At 29.2% G+C, this 14,250-nt stretch overlaps 3 protein-coding genes across 3 annotated transcripts in view; 2 read left to right on the top strand and 1 right to left on the bottom strand.

Moving 5' to 3' along the window:
* Positions 1-4,618, bottom strand: part of LOC113362961 (anaphase-promoting complex subunit 2) — a 55,049-nt gene extending 50,431 nt beyond the window's left edge. Inside the window, exons 1-5 of the mRNA XM_026605454.1 lie at positions 4,509-4,618; positions 3,997-4,429; positions 3,687-3,928; positions 3,333-3,513; positions 2,821-3,079 (exon numbers count right to left, since the gene is read on the bottom strand). Coding sequence (XP_026461239.1) covers positions 2,821-3,079; positions 3,333-3,513; positions 3,687-3,928; positions 3,997-4,429; positions 4,509-4,565 — 1,172 coding nt within the window. The 5' untranslated portion in view covers positions 4,566-4,618. The remainder of the gene's footprint in view (positions 1-2,820; positions 3,080-3,332; positions 3,514-3,686; positions 3,929-3,996; positions 4,430-4,508) is intronic.
* Positions 4,619-5,566: 948 nt separating this feature from the next.
* LOC113362960 (zinc finger protein 888-like) lies at positions 5,567-7,066 on the top strand. The gene is made up of 2 exons (XM_026605453.1): positions 5,567-6,319; positions 6,418-7,066. The coding sequence occupies exons 1-2, from the start codon at positions 5,567-5,569 to the stop codon at positions 6,982-6,984; spliced, it is 1,320 nt and encodes a 439-aa protein (XP_026461238.1). The 3' UTR covers positions 6,985-7,066.
* Positions 7,067-8,108: 1,042 nt separating this feature from the next.
* LOC113362959 (cleavage stimulation factor subunit 2 tau variant-like) lies at positions 8,109-14,041 on the top strand. The gene is made up of 7 exons (XM_026605452.1): positions 8,109-8,195; positions 8,572-8,600; positions 8,923-9,126; positions 9,217-9,709; positions 13,269-13,371; positions 13,448-13,518; positions 13,950-14,041. Exons 1-7 carry the CDS (start codon positions 8,186-8,188, stop codon positions 14,039-14,041), a joined length of 1,002 nt encoding a protein of 333 aa, XP_026461237.1. The 5' UTR covers positions 8,109-8,185.
* Positions 14,042-14,250: the final 209 nt, after the last annotated feature.

The following is a 14,250-nucleotide window of genomic DNA, read 5'->3' as shown; positions in this document are numbered from 1 at the left end:
TAGTGTGTGCTTGATGTCCTTCACGGTGCTCTTCTTGAGCCACTTTTCCACAGTCATGCACTCAAAGTCCTCATTGTCGAACAGCTCCAGGGGGAGGACGTTGAATTCGTGACCTTGTAATAAAAACAAACTTAGTACAAACTGTATAAAGCAATTCATAATCTCTTATATCAGGCACCCTGGTATAAGAGATTATGTCTGTCTGAGAAAAAAAAAGTTGAGTACTATTGATGAATGGATCTGAGTGTTATTATAATTAGATTATTAATGATAATTTCCGATTTTCGAGTACACTAAAATCACACTCATGTCGTTCAAAATATTATGGTAAGTATAATAGCAATTCTCAATAACTTGTTTTATATTTTACATAAAATAGCATAAAATAACATAAAATTACATAAAATACCAGTAACTCATATTATGCGAGGTATAACTAATATTATCTTGATATTGGTTCAATTTGAAAGTTAGTTTTTAGCCGTTTGGCAGTATCAATAGTTTAAATAAGTGCTTGCATAAACACCACAGTTATAGCTTTTAGACAGTTTCAAAACTACCAAAACACTGACAGACTATCAACATCAAGAAAATATGCTTGACCAAAATAAAATAGATAACATTGAATCCCAGTAAACACTGAGCGGCGTTAGCAATCTGAAATCCACATAGATTCCACATGGGTGTGACAGGCACGCTTGTGGATTTCAGATCGCCCCCGCCGCTCAAATCACAAGGTGTTTACTAAGTAGTTAATCAACATATACTAATTTAAACAATGTCCTGTTACAATGGAAATCCAATAAGGGCTCATCAATCCTTTCCTCTTACCAATTGCATATTTCTGGTAAGCACTCAAGAACCGGTGCATCTCCTCTGGTGGAAGTATCTGCCAAGGGGTGATCTCGGCCTCGAACATGATCGTCTCTATCGGCAGACTCTTGTACTCTCTGCGCTTCCTCTCGATCAGGACGTTCCTGGGCAGAGATTTTGCCGGAAGCGACTTCTCGCAGTACACTTCGGGCTTTTCCGTCTCTAATGGAAACAGGATCTCGTTGTCCTCGCCGTACATGATCCATTTCTCGGCCGGAGAGAGGACGTTTTTGGCCTCCAGGTATTTCAGGCGGGTCAGCTCGCCGATGTGGCGATGCTTTTTAACCTGGAGGAAAGGACAGATAAGGTAATAGATGGATTTATGGGGAAAAGTATATAGATGATAGATAACGGGATTGGTTTTAGGTTCGAAATTTGCCTATTTGGGAGTTGCACGTTTCTCTTGATGCAATGCATGCCAAGTTTTCGCATAAGATAGTATATTTATATTTGTATTTACCTAATGCTCTTAGTTTTATATTCTCTCTATATTCTATTCAAGATTTTCTATTGGCAAGTAGCACTTTTAGCTAATATAAAGTAACAGAATCTAAAGTGAATCAGGAGTTGCACGTTTCTCTTGATGCAATGCATACCAAGTTTTCGCATAAGATAGTATATTTATATTTGTATTTCCCTAATGCTCTTAGTTTTCTATTCTCTCTATATTCTATTCAAGATTTTCTATTGGCAAAGAGCACTTAGCTAATATAAAGCAACAGAATCTAAAGTGAATCTCAAGAAGAATCTTACAAAGCAACAGAATCTTATCTAAATCTTAATAATATAAAATTGAAATAAATAGTAAATTAGTATTCATCTCTTCGAGTAATACTCAACTATATCTCATATGCAAAAACTGTAACAGAATTACCTATTAGCAGGTTGCTGCATTTAGTAAATGCTGATAATTGTAATCATCTTGAATTAAAATATTATGTCTTGATATAATATTGAAATAAATACTAAATTGGTGTTCTTCTCTTTGAATACTAATTACTTGCAAATAACTTTAGTAGAATTACCCATTTGCAAGTTACACAAATTGTAATCATCTTGAATTAAAATATTATGTTTCGTATAATTTTTAAACCATTTCACTACAAATGATGTGTTGACCAAATTTGTTCAAAATTAAATTCTTAACAATACAGTGAAATATTACAATGTCCTACAGCAACTCTGTATGCTCTAATATATAAATAAAATATGAAAAATTATCAAGAAAAATCAATTAGACCACACATATTATTTTTATTCTTACCTGCCATGTGTACTGCCTTTTCTTTGGACTAATCGGACAAGCAGTTTCATCGGTGACATTTCTATGAATATAATGTGTGTGCTCTGAGAAATATCCTCGATTAGCCATCTTGCCACAAAATACTAAATTTTAATAACTTGATCTTGAAATAAAAAAACTCATTGATTAAATATCTACATATATAACTTATTTGTTAAGTTTGCAAAACTATAATAATGAAATAAAAATATTTTAATTTGGCACTAGTTTTGTCAAAATGACATTAAAAACTTATTTATATGATTTGGTTTTTAATAAAAAATTGTGTGGAGATAAAATTAAATTGATAATGCTTAGATAATTCAATATACTTAGATAATATTACTTACTTATTAGAGTTCTATCACATCTTAGGATTATTCTTGATTTTTTGTACACTGCCACTAGTTTCTTCACTTTTTCATTTATATATACATATATATATATATATATATATATACAATTCAAAAAATTTAAACCAATAAGTTACATATTTCAGAGACTTTGTGCTAAAAGTTGTCTTATCTTCAACCATTTTCGAAAAGTTGTCTTATCTTTATCCACTATAAATTCTATTATCAAAATAGAACTTAGAATTTAACCCAGAAATAGAATAGAATTTTACCCATGTGCATCAGACAAAACTCTAAACCATTTTCCTTTACCTTATTGTATCATCTCTTCCTCTCAGATACTGCCTAACGGGCTCCGTAATAGTTTCCAGCAAGACTCCACTCGGGTCCAGATGTCTCAAAGCCTTTATTGCAGATATATAAGCCGTCAGGATATCTGGAGTGTTGGCACCAGGATGTAGCAGTCTGGTCTGCAAAGCATTTTGCAGAGTTGATACTAATTTGGAACGTAATTCTGTTTTGGGGAGACACTGTTTGAGGTCTTCAATTGCTGGCTGGGATTCAGGATACTCTAGAAAAAATAGATGGATAGCTAGATAGATGGATAATCAATACAATTATTATTTTTATTACAATATAATATAACTAAAATAATATCAATTACATTAATGAACAACTGTAGGTTTAACCGAATGAAAATTACTAATAAACTTCATTAATTCATTAATTAAATAAATGATAGGTTGATCTATTAAATTTTATATTAAATATATATATATATATATATATATATATATATACATATATATATTTTATTTTATTACCTATAATAATGTTAAACAACTGTTCAATCCTGGTAAGTGTGTAAGTTTCATACAAAAAGTGTCCTAGTTTTCTTTTAAATCTTTCTACAGCCTTTGCAATTTTAAGATTGTTTCGTGGAATTTCTGCAGAGCCTCCACAGTAAATTTTAATTAACCAGTTTACGACTATACAATCTAACCACTAAAAAAAGAACTATGTAATTAATAAGAAAAATAGATAAATGCATCAATACTGTTCAATATAAGGCAATGAATATTATATATTTATTCATTATTATTGTTCAAATAATTTTTGTATAAATAACTGATCCTTTGAATACAAAACTTTCAATATTAAATATCTATTATTATTACCTCTTCTAAAGGTTTAATGTGTGACAAGTCGAAACTGCCTTTAGTTGTGTTTTTAACATGTAAATTTATTCTATCCTGAATAAGACTTGTAATGACTTGTCCTGCTAACTTTTCAAGAAGCCCCATCGACATCAGACAGCTGTTTACATAATGAAAGTTCATCACTATAGTAGAACAGGCACATGAATCTGTCTCCATGGAACATCCTGGACATGTTATATCGTCTAGGGAGTCTTCAGCGTCTAAAAGAAAAAGAAATATATATATATATATATATATATATATGTGTGTGTGTGTTTTATCTCCCTACCTGTGTCGCAGTTTGCAAACACCTTGAACGCCTTATCATAAAAATCATGTACCACAACTTCATAATCAAGAACTTTCTGCGAAAACAGTGTAGCTCTTAAAATAACTAAAAAAGCCTCCAAAGTGTCACTTTCTCCATAAATTAACTGCACAGTATCACAAGACTTTCTCATATAATCCAGTCTTTGCAACTGTGGTTGAAAACTTTTAACAAAATCATAAAGATATGTTACAGAGTCTTGAAAGTTGTTGGATGTATTCTGTGCATTGTTTTGTATTTGGAATTTACTCCAAAATAAGGGGGCTACTTGTTGTCTTATGTAGGTTTCTATTTGTGTAAATATGTGTTGGATGAATATTTGATGTATCTTTAAGTTGCGAAGTTCCTGTACTGAATTTATGAAGTCGTCTTCTGTTATGGATTCAGGTGATCGCTGTAAAAGAAATTCCATTCAATTACAAACACTACATTAAATAAACTATTAGTAATATTATAAGGACTACTTTTCTTACCTTTTCAGTCAAAATAGGAAAAGCTGTACAAAATGTTTTCCACAATTTATCAGTCATTTTTATTTGTAACTATTTTTGTTTATCTTCTAACATTACCGGTGTATAACCTATAAATAACAAACTTCACAATCTTTCTATATAACATTTGCTGAAAAATAAATATAACAAATTAGAACTACCTAAATATTAAATAATATATTAAACATATTTATATATGTTTAATATATTATAAAACATCAATTTTTTATTTAAATTCATTAGAACAGTAGTAAACTTTCTTTCGCAAACTGACAGAACTGATATTGTGGTTCCAAAAGTTGTCAAACATGAAATAATATTTCGCATATATTCTTATGTTGGCAACAGTGACATAGGAGCGCAGCCATGTTCAGTTCTTTTACCGAAGTTCATTCAACTGTCAAACTGTCAAACAAATTATTTAATGGTCTGATGAAACATTTAATCTTTTATTTATTTAATTATTCAACATAATTATTGATTAAATGTTATAATAAATAGAATATATAAATACATAAGTAAAATTATTAGCGTGTATTAAAGCAGTGTTTGTTAGATTGATTAATAAACATAAAGTTAGTGTAAAATACTTTGAGGTTATTTCTCATGATTAACTTTTTATTATATTTATTTCATACAGAAAGAACTATAAATATTTAATTTTAAATATAGGTAGGCAATGGATAATTAAAGCTCAATTGTACCTTTTTATATTTCAGCTTTGCAATAAGCCAAAAGTTTGGAACAAATAGTTTCACATCTGTTAAATAGATTTGAGGAAGGATTCATCTTGGCGACATACATTGTCCAAAACTGACTACAGTTAATTTAATATAAGATAAAACTAGCTTTAGAAATAAACCCAACCATTGAAAAAGTCTAGATATTGATTTATACGCTCCTGAGAAATATTTAAAACACTCCATTCTTGAACTGTCAACATCTAGTTAAATTATCATATTCAGCAGTAGCTCATTAAATAGTAATCAACTATTTTTGTCAATACTTACAGAACATACACATTGCACAAATATCTCAAAATGTCAGAGGCAGCTGATGATACGATAATTAAAATTGAACCACAAGAATATCCAATCGAAGGCATCAAAGAGGAAATTGAAAAAGACCCTGAATCCTGTTCAGAGGATGAAGAAACATGCCAGAAGAGGTTTACAGATTCCATAGTAAAAATAGAAGATGCGCAACAGGAATTATTTCAGACGCCTCCTTATAAATGTGACAAGTGTGATAGGACATTTACAGGGATGTACAATTTAAAACAGCATATGTTAGTGCATGAACATGAATGTACATTTTGTTCAAAGACTTTTCCAGAAGCAAGTGCATTAGAAGTGCATCTCAAATCTCATACAGATGAAAAAAATTTCAAATGTACAAAGTGTGATAATGCATTTACTACAAAATATCATTTAGATCAACACATATGTGCTCATGCCACAGAACAAACTTCACACTTGAATGAATCTGGTAATCAAAAACAAAATATTCATGCTGATACTGCAAAGAGACCTTATAAATGTCAACTATGTGATAAAGCATTCATAAGATCGAGTCATTTGAATCGTCATATGCTCATTCACACTGGGGAACGCCCTAATAAATGTGAAATATGTGATAAGACATTCAAACGATTGGATGATTTGAGTAGACATATGCTCAGTCACACTGGTGAACGAGCTCATATTTGTAGAATATGTGATAAGAAGTTCATACATTTGTGTAATTTGAATCAACATATGCTCATTCATACAGGGGAACGCTCTAATAAATGTGCAATATGTGATAAGACATTTTAAGATTGGATAGTTTGAAAAGACATATGCTCGTCCACACTGGTGAACGCTCTAATAAATGTACAATATGTGATAAGACATTCTCACAATCAAGTGGCTTGAATCAACACATGCTAACTCACACTGGGGAACGTCCTCATGAATGTGAAATATGTGATAAGACATTCATTCGTTTGAGTAATTTGAATCGACATATGCTCATTCACACTGGGGAACGTCTTAATAAATGTACAATATGTGATAAGGCATTTGCACAATTGAGTGGCTTGAATAGACATATGCTCATTCACACTGAGGAACGTCCTAACAAATGTACAATATGTGATAAGACATTCAAACGATTGGATGATTTGAGTAGACATATGCTCACTCACACTGGTGAACGAGATCATATTTGTAAAATATGTAGTAAGAAGTTCATACATTTGTGTCATTTGAATCAACATATGCTCATTCACACTGGGGAACGCCCAAATAAATGTACAATATGTGATAAGGCATTTGCACAATCGAGTGTCTTGAAAAGACATATGCTCATTCACACTGGGGAACGCCCAAATAAATGTACAATATGTGATAAGGCATTTGCACAATCGAGTGTCTTGAAAAGACATATGCTCATTCACAGTAGGCAAAATATGTGATAAGAAATTCACAGATCCAAGTGTCTTGAATAATCATATGCAAATTCCAATTGGTGTCCGTCCACACAAATGTAAGATATGCAAGAAGGCATTCATATATTCATATAGCTTGACAGGACATATGTTGATTCACAGTGGGATAATTATAAGTATTCAATAATGTATTTACATAATCAGGAACTGATACATGACTGCTGATAGAAACTAGTGGTGTATGGAATCGTGCCTTAAGGCAAATTGTTGGAACTTCTTTTGGTGGATTATTAATAAATACTGTAACATTGTCTAAAATTTATAAGAAATATATAAACTGAAATTATTTGTTTAAAGTATATTAGAACTTTAGTCAGAATTAAAATTTAAATCTGAATTATTTTTGATATACAAATTTCAATTTTTTTTTCCAAAAGCAATTATTTTGTTAAAACAAGCAGAAAGTTTTTTGAATCATTCAAATCGGACGCTTAGTTCTCTGCAAACTGTTATTTTTTTAATATTTACCTCTATATCTTCGAAATGGCTGAACCTGCCTTTGCCAAAAACTAATCACCTCTTCTCCCAATCATTGCAAATTGAATGTTTTTTGGATCATTCAAATCGGATACTTCATTCTCTTGAAAACTCGTTATGTATTTTCTGCACTCTTTGCTACGTATCTCCCTAACGGCTCGACCTGCCTTTGCCAAAAACTAATCAGCACATCTCCCTATCAATAGGAATCGAATGTTTTTTGAACACACATACATCCATTTTTTCTGAGGTATGCCAAAATGTTCTGAAACTTTCAAAACGTTAAGATATGCAAAAATTTTCATTTTCGATTTTCTGCCCATTACTATAACTAAAATAATATGACGAAAATAATTATTTGTTCTTGATTATTATCAAATTTTACTATCTTTAAAAATAAATATTTGTTGATTAAATAATTATTATTTAATTTTAAGCAATAATTCATATTTATGTTACACACATGTTGAGAAACACTGGTATATTTTTAAAGCTAACTTCACATCGTTAATGTGTCATGTCTTCTTAAATGTCAAACAGAAATATATTTTTGTGTAAATAATTTTATATATACAAATATTTAAATATAAATATATTTATTTATTAATTGGAAAGTAGAATTAAACTTATTTTGATTTAGAAAATATATTTTAGTGATTGTGAAAGTGTTTTCTTTAACATATATGCCACAATGGATTTTGGTAAATATATATATATGTAAAATATCTTTCGTAATAGTTTATTAATTAAAATTATATATACATATTTATTTTTGTATTAAAATTTTTACTGGAGTCTTCGAATTTGAGCTTATTAACTTAATAAGTTTCAATAAAGTTTTGAAATCAGATATACACTGAATTTTATCACAATTATTTACAACTAGTTTATTTATGGTTTATATATTGGCTAATTATTGTAAAAATGTCTGAAGCAAAGAAGTATTAATGCTTTCTTATTAAATTTCATTGTTATTTTACACCAATGATTTTATTTATTCTCATAATTAAATTCATTAGATTAATTCCATTCAAGTATGTAGAGCTTATGATTTACGATACACAAATATTTTTACAGGTAGAAGTGTTTTCAACAGCAGCAACCAAGTAAGTAAAATCTATTTAAGTATAAAATTACAAAAAAGAAATATTTGCAATGCTTTTTTATGATTAACTAAATTTACAAATGCAATTTCATAATTAAAACTTTAAAAATGTAGCATAAAAAAGAATTATCATCAAAATAATATATATATTAATTGATTAATCTATCTATGGTATCAGTACTTATATGGTATTTATTAATTCATACTCTTATGATATCCATTAATTTACTTACTTAATTTACTAATTAATTTACCCCAATTTTTATATCTTTAATTTTAATTAAATATTATTTATTATTAATATATATTCCATTATTTTTTAGACAGATGATACCCCAGCAGCGATTAGCAAAGCTGTGGCATGCCTTCCAGCTGGCCAAATGTTCGAATTGATGATTCAAATGAAAGGTTGCATTCAAAACAATGCCATCGAAGCAAGGACCATGCTTGCTAAAAATCCACAATTAACATACGCTTTGCTTCATGCACAGATATTATTGAACATCGTGGACCCTAAGGACTTCTTGGTAAGTAGAGAAGAATCCTTGCTAATTCATCAAACCTCCAAATTCCAATTTTACTGTACAATTATTACTTAACATATTTCTTTTATCTAGGCAACAATGACAGCAGCTGCTCCATCAGCTCCTGCAACAGTCCCTGCTCCCTCAATATCAATGCCACAGGCAACAATAAAAGCAGAACCTGGTTTAACACAACAACAACCAACTGCTCCAACCCCTAACATAATACCCCAACCAGTTCCAGCCCCTGTAATGATTCCTGGTCTTGGTGGTAATGCGCCTCCTAGACCTGTGGCTGCACCTCAGCCTGTCCCTGCACCCACAATGGTGCCCCAACCCAGCATAGTACCACCTCCTCAAATAGTTCCTCAACCTAGTATTGTTCAGAAACAACCAGTAGTGTTCCCGAAACAACCAGTGATGGTTCCAAATCAACAACCAATGATGGTTCCAAACCAACAACCACCAATGGTTGCTAAACAGCAGCAGCCTATGGGTGGTATTAAATTGCCACAGGCACAGCCTATGCCTGTGGTGAGGGAGCAGCCTAGTGCAGTGGCTGCACCACAGACCAACATTTATAGCGGTAAGAGTAATGGAATTATAATTAATTTAATTATGATTATTTAATCTTTATTTATACCAAATTATATCACAAAGATTTAATAGTTTTTTTTAGTTAGAACTTTTTCAATCCATATCAATTGGTAGTAACTATTTTATAAAACTGTTATTAACATTTCAAGCACGTTTGAAGTCATTATGAATCGTTTATCACCGAAATTATAACTTCTATACATATATAAATAAAGTATATATGTTTATTTTTGCCAAAAGATCCAATTTGTTGTTATAATTTTTAAATTCGGTACTTACTATTTCACAACATTTTTATCAATACTCTGAAAGACCTTTCAAGTTATTCTCAATCATTTGACGCCGAAATTGAATAAAGTATGTGCCAGAAAATCCGATTTGTTAGTATAATAAGTAAATTTATTTATACCAGTTTTATATTATCAAAAATTATTTTTCGTCTTTGCTTAACGCGCGCATTGACATCAGTATCATTGCTGAATTTATTTAGTTTTTATTATGCATCTTTTGAATAGATAAATGTGGTCTTACAAAGATAAAAACTAGATAAATTGATCTACAACATAATGACCCATTATTATATTATTAAATATTAATCAAACTTCAATTTATAATATCAATTTCCATGATGTGGCTACAACTTTTTAGTTTTTATTATGTATGAAGGCCTTTTAAAAATAAAAACTAGATAAGATTATCTACAACACAGTATCAAACATATTTATATCTATAAAGTTTTTGTTATATTATTATTGTTAATTAATTAAACTGCAATTAATCAGTGTCCCATGTTACTATAGTTGCAATTTTTTTTAGTTTTTATTATGCATCTTTTAAATTGATAAACATAGATGAACGTTATCTTAGAAAGATGAAAACTAGCTAAAATTATCAATAACACGATGCCAAACATATTTATCTATAAAGTTTTTATGGTATTATTGATAATTAATTAAACCACAATTTATAATATCGGGATATAAAAATGTAGGTGCATTTTTTAGTTTTCGTTATGCATCTTTTGAATATTTAAACATAGATGACCGTTATCTTAGAAAGATGAAAACTAGTTAAAATTATCTACAACACGATGTCAAACGTATTTATCTACAAAATTTTTGTTATAGTATTATTTGTAATTAATTAAACCTCAATGTATAATATCGGGATACAAAAAATTTAGGTGCAATTTTTTAGTTTACGTTATCTTAGAAAGATGAAAACTAGTTAAAATTATCTACATGATGCCAAACATATTTATCTATAAAGTTTTGATTATGGTATTATTGATAATTAATTAAACCTCAATTTATAATATCGGGATACAAAGAATGTAGGTGCATTTTTTTAGTTTTTGTTATGCACCTTTTAAATAGATAAGCATAGATGAACGTTATCTTAGAAAGATGAAAACTAGTTAAAATTATCTACAACATGATGCCAAACATATTTATCTATAAATTTTTATTGAAATATTAATAATTAATTAAACTTCAATTTATAATTCTACTGTCCCATGTTACGAAAATTGTAGGTGCAAATTTTTAGCTTTTATTATGCATCTTTTAAATAGATAAACATAGATGAACGTTATCTTAGAAAGATGAAATGTAGTTAAAATTATCTACAACATTATGCCAAACATATTTATCTATAAAGTTTTTATTATGGTATTATTAATAATTAATTAAACCCCAATTTATAATATCGGGATACGAAAAATGTAGGTGCATTTTTTTAAGTTTTTGTTATACATCTTTTGAATAGATAAACATATAGATAAACGTTATCTTAGAAAGATGAAAACTAGTTAAAATAATCTACAACATATTTATCTATAAAATTTTACTGCAATATTAATTAATGAAACTCAATTTATAATATCCTTGTCCCATCTTGATATAAAAAATGTAGGTGCAATTTTTTAGTTTACCTTATCTTAGAAAGATGAAAACTAGTTAAAATTATCTACAACACGATGCCAAACATATTTATCTAAAATTTATTGCGATATTAATAATCAATTAAACTTCAATTTATAATTTTAGTATCCCCCATGTTGATATAAAAATGTAGGTGCAATTTTTTAGTTTTTATTATGCATCGATTAAATAGATAAACATAGATGATAACGTTCATAACCAGAAATATGAACCAGAATATGCACCAGAAATATGAAATGTAGTTGAAATTATCTACAATACATGATACAAAAAATGTAGGTGCATTTTTTCAGTTTTTGTTATGAATCTTTTGAATAGATAAACATAGATGAACGTTATCTTAGAAAGATGAAATCTAGTTGAAAATATCTACAAAATGATACTAAACATATTTATCTATAAAATTTTCTGCAATATTAATAATTGATGAAACTCAATTTATAATATCCTTGTCCCATGTTGACATAAAAAATGTAGGTGCATTTTTTTTTGTTTTTACTTTAAAATAGATGAATGTGGTCTTAAAAAGATGAAAAATAGATAAAAGTTTCCTTATCTATGGATAAAACATATTTATCTCTAAAGTTTTATTGCAATATTAAAAATTAATGAAACTCAATTTATAATATCCTTGTCCCATGTTGATATAAAAAATGTAGGTGCAATTTTTTTGTTTTTACTTTAAAATAGATGAATGTGGTCTTAAAAAAATGAAAAATAGATAAAATTTTCCTTATCTCTGGATAAAACATATTTATCTCTAAAGTTTTATTGCAATATTAATAATTAATGAAACTCAATTTAATAATTTCGGTGTTCTATGTTGATATAAAAAATGTAAGTGCAATTTTTTAGTTTTTACTTTTAAATAGATAATGCAAATCTTGGAAAGATGAAAAATAGATAAAATTATCTATAAAACTTTATTAAAATATGATTAACGATAGTGTATCATATTAAATACCAAGCTTAGGAGGAATACAAACAAAACAAAATTAATAGTTATTATTCAATATAATATTAACAAAGTTAATAGTAATTAATTTAATATATTATTTATACTTGTTTATCTATGTATATTATCTAGAATTCACTTTCCAACATTAAAATTATCTATATGTATTTATCTTTTTCAAACTTGATAAGTAAAAACCCCGAAGGAAAAATTTGTTTTCTATAAGGAAAGAAAAAAAAAAATAGGCCTACAAAAAGTGGTGTAATTATAAAATATAATAATTAAATAGTTGAAATTCAATATTGATTGGAATAATTAAATATTTGCTAAATATCAGTTCCTTTTGATTTAATCATCATTCACACATATTCAGATGTCCAATGCAACTTGCCTTAAGGCAACATGCCACTTACACCTAGTTTATTTTTTGATTAAAGATTAAAATGCATTATACGTTTTAATAAACTTTATTATCAAACCACCAACCAGTACATTTACATTTGAAAACAAATTAAAAACTTCTTGCCCCACAAATAGCACCAGAAATAAAACCAGGATTTAAATTAATTAATATCGTGATCACCATTACGTCAAATTCCCACTTAAATTCATCTCTATTATGTAATCAATAAGATATTATAAATATTCAGATACAGATTTTCGTGCATCAGATCCAAGAATGTTGCGTAGCAACCAGCCTAGTGGTGACCAGGATATGAGGAGTATGTTAGCAAGACCGACACCAACAGAAAGGTTAGTTAGTCAATCAATTCGATACAATTCTAAAATACCAATAAATAAAATTCATTAACAATATTCTGGTTTGTAGTACTGCTGCACCAAGTGACCCTAGATCTCGTCCTCCTGAAGTTGCCAGGAATGATCCACGATTAGCTAGAGGTAAGGGGAAAAAATTTAGATGATTTATATATTAGGGTGGTCCTTAGTATGGATGTTTTTGAATTTTTCTGCTCTCAGGGGCTCAAATGCTTCCAAATTGATAACAAAAATAGGAGTAGAAATTGCTATTTCTGGATATATCTAGGTGTTTAATGGGTAGCACTGCCTGGTATGGAAAGGGTAATGAGTTTTAACCCCTGCACTGGATATATTCTGATTTCATGCAGTAGTGATATAAATTTTCACCTGAAAATATAGATCTAAAATAAGTTCCAATTAAAATAGACTTTCCAGACAGGCACTGCTATGTGAAATGGCAATGGAAAATCTCCCATGCTATTCTTCCCTGAATTGGAGTTTAACTCAGCTCCTGGACCAGGCTTTGACAGTACTACCCATTATTATTATTATATAATTGTTTATTTTTGAAGGTATCATGCCAACAAGACCTCCTCCAACAAGTATGGCACCACCTAGACCAGCTCCTGCTTCAAATGCTCCAACAACTGATCAGGAAAGGTAATAATGTTTATTATTATTTATTTAAAATATTTCTATCTATTACAGAAAAAATTATGCAAACAATATTCTTAACCCTTTCCACTCGCGAAATGCGAGAGATTTATATGTATTTTGCCTCGGAGCGGCGGCATCCGAGTGGAAAAGGTTAATGGGCAAAAACAATGATATATCTAAATCCAAATACTTACAAAAAGCGTATTTTTGAACTTT

The sequence above is a fragment of the Ctenocephalides felis genome, unplaced genomic scaffold (genome assembly GCF_003426905.1).
Source record: "Ctenocephalides felis isolate EL2017-DRISC unplaced genomic scaffold, ASM342690v1 CF-g0.4_SCAFFOLD_00845, whole genome shotgun sequence".
NCBI lineage: Eukaryota > Metazoa > Arthropoda > Insecta > Siphonaptera > Pulicidae > Ctenocephalides > Ctenocephalides felis.
This window is presented reverse-complemented; position numbering and strand designations above follow the sequence as displayed.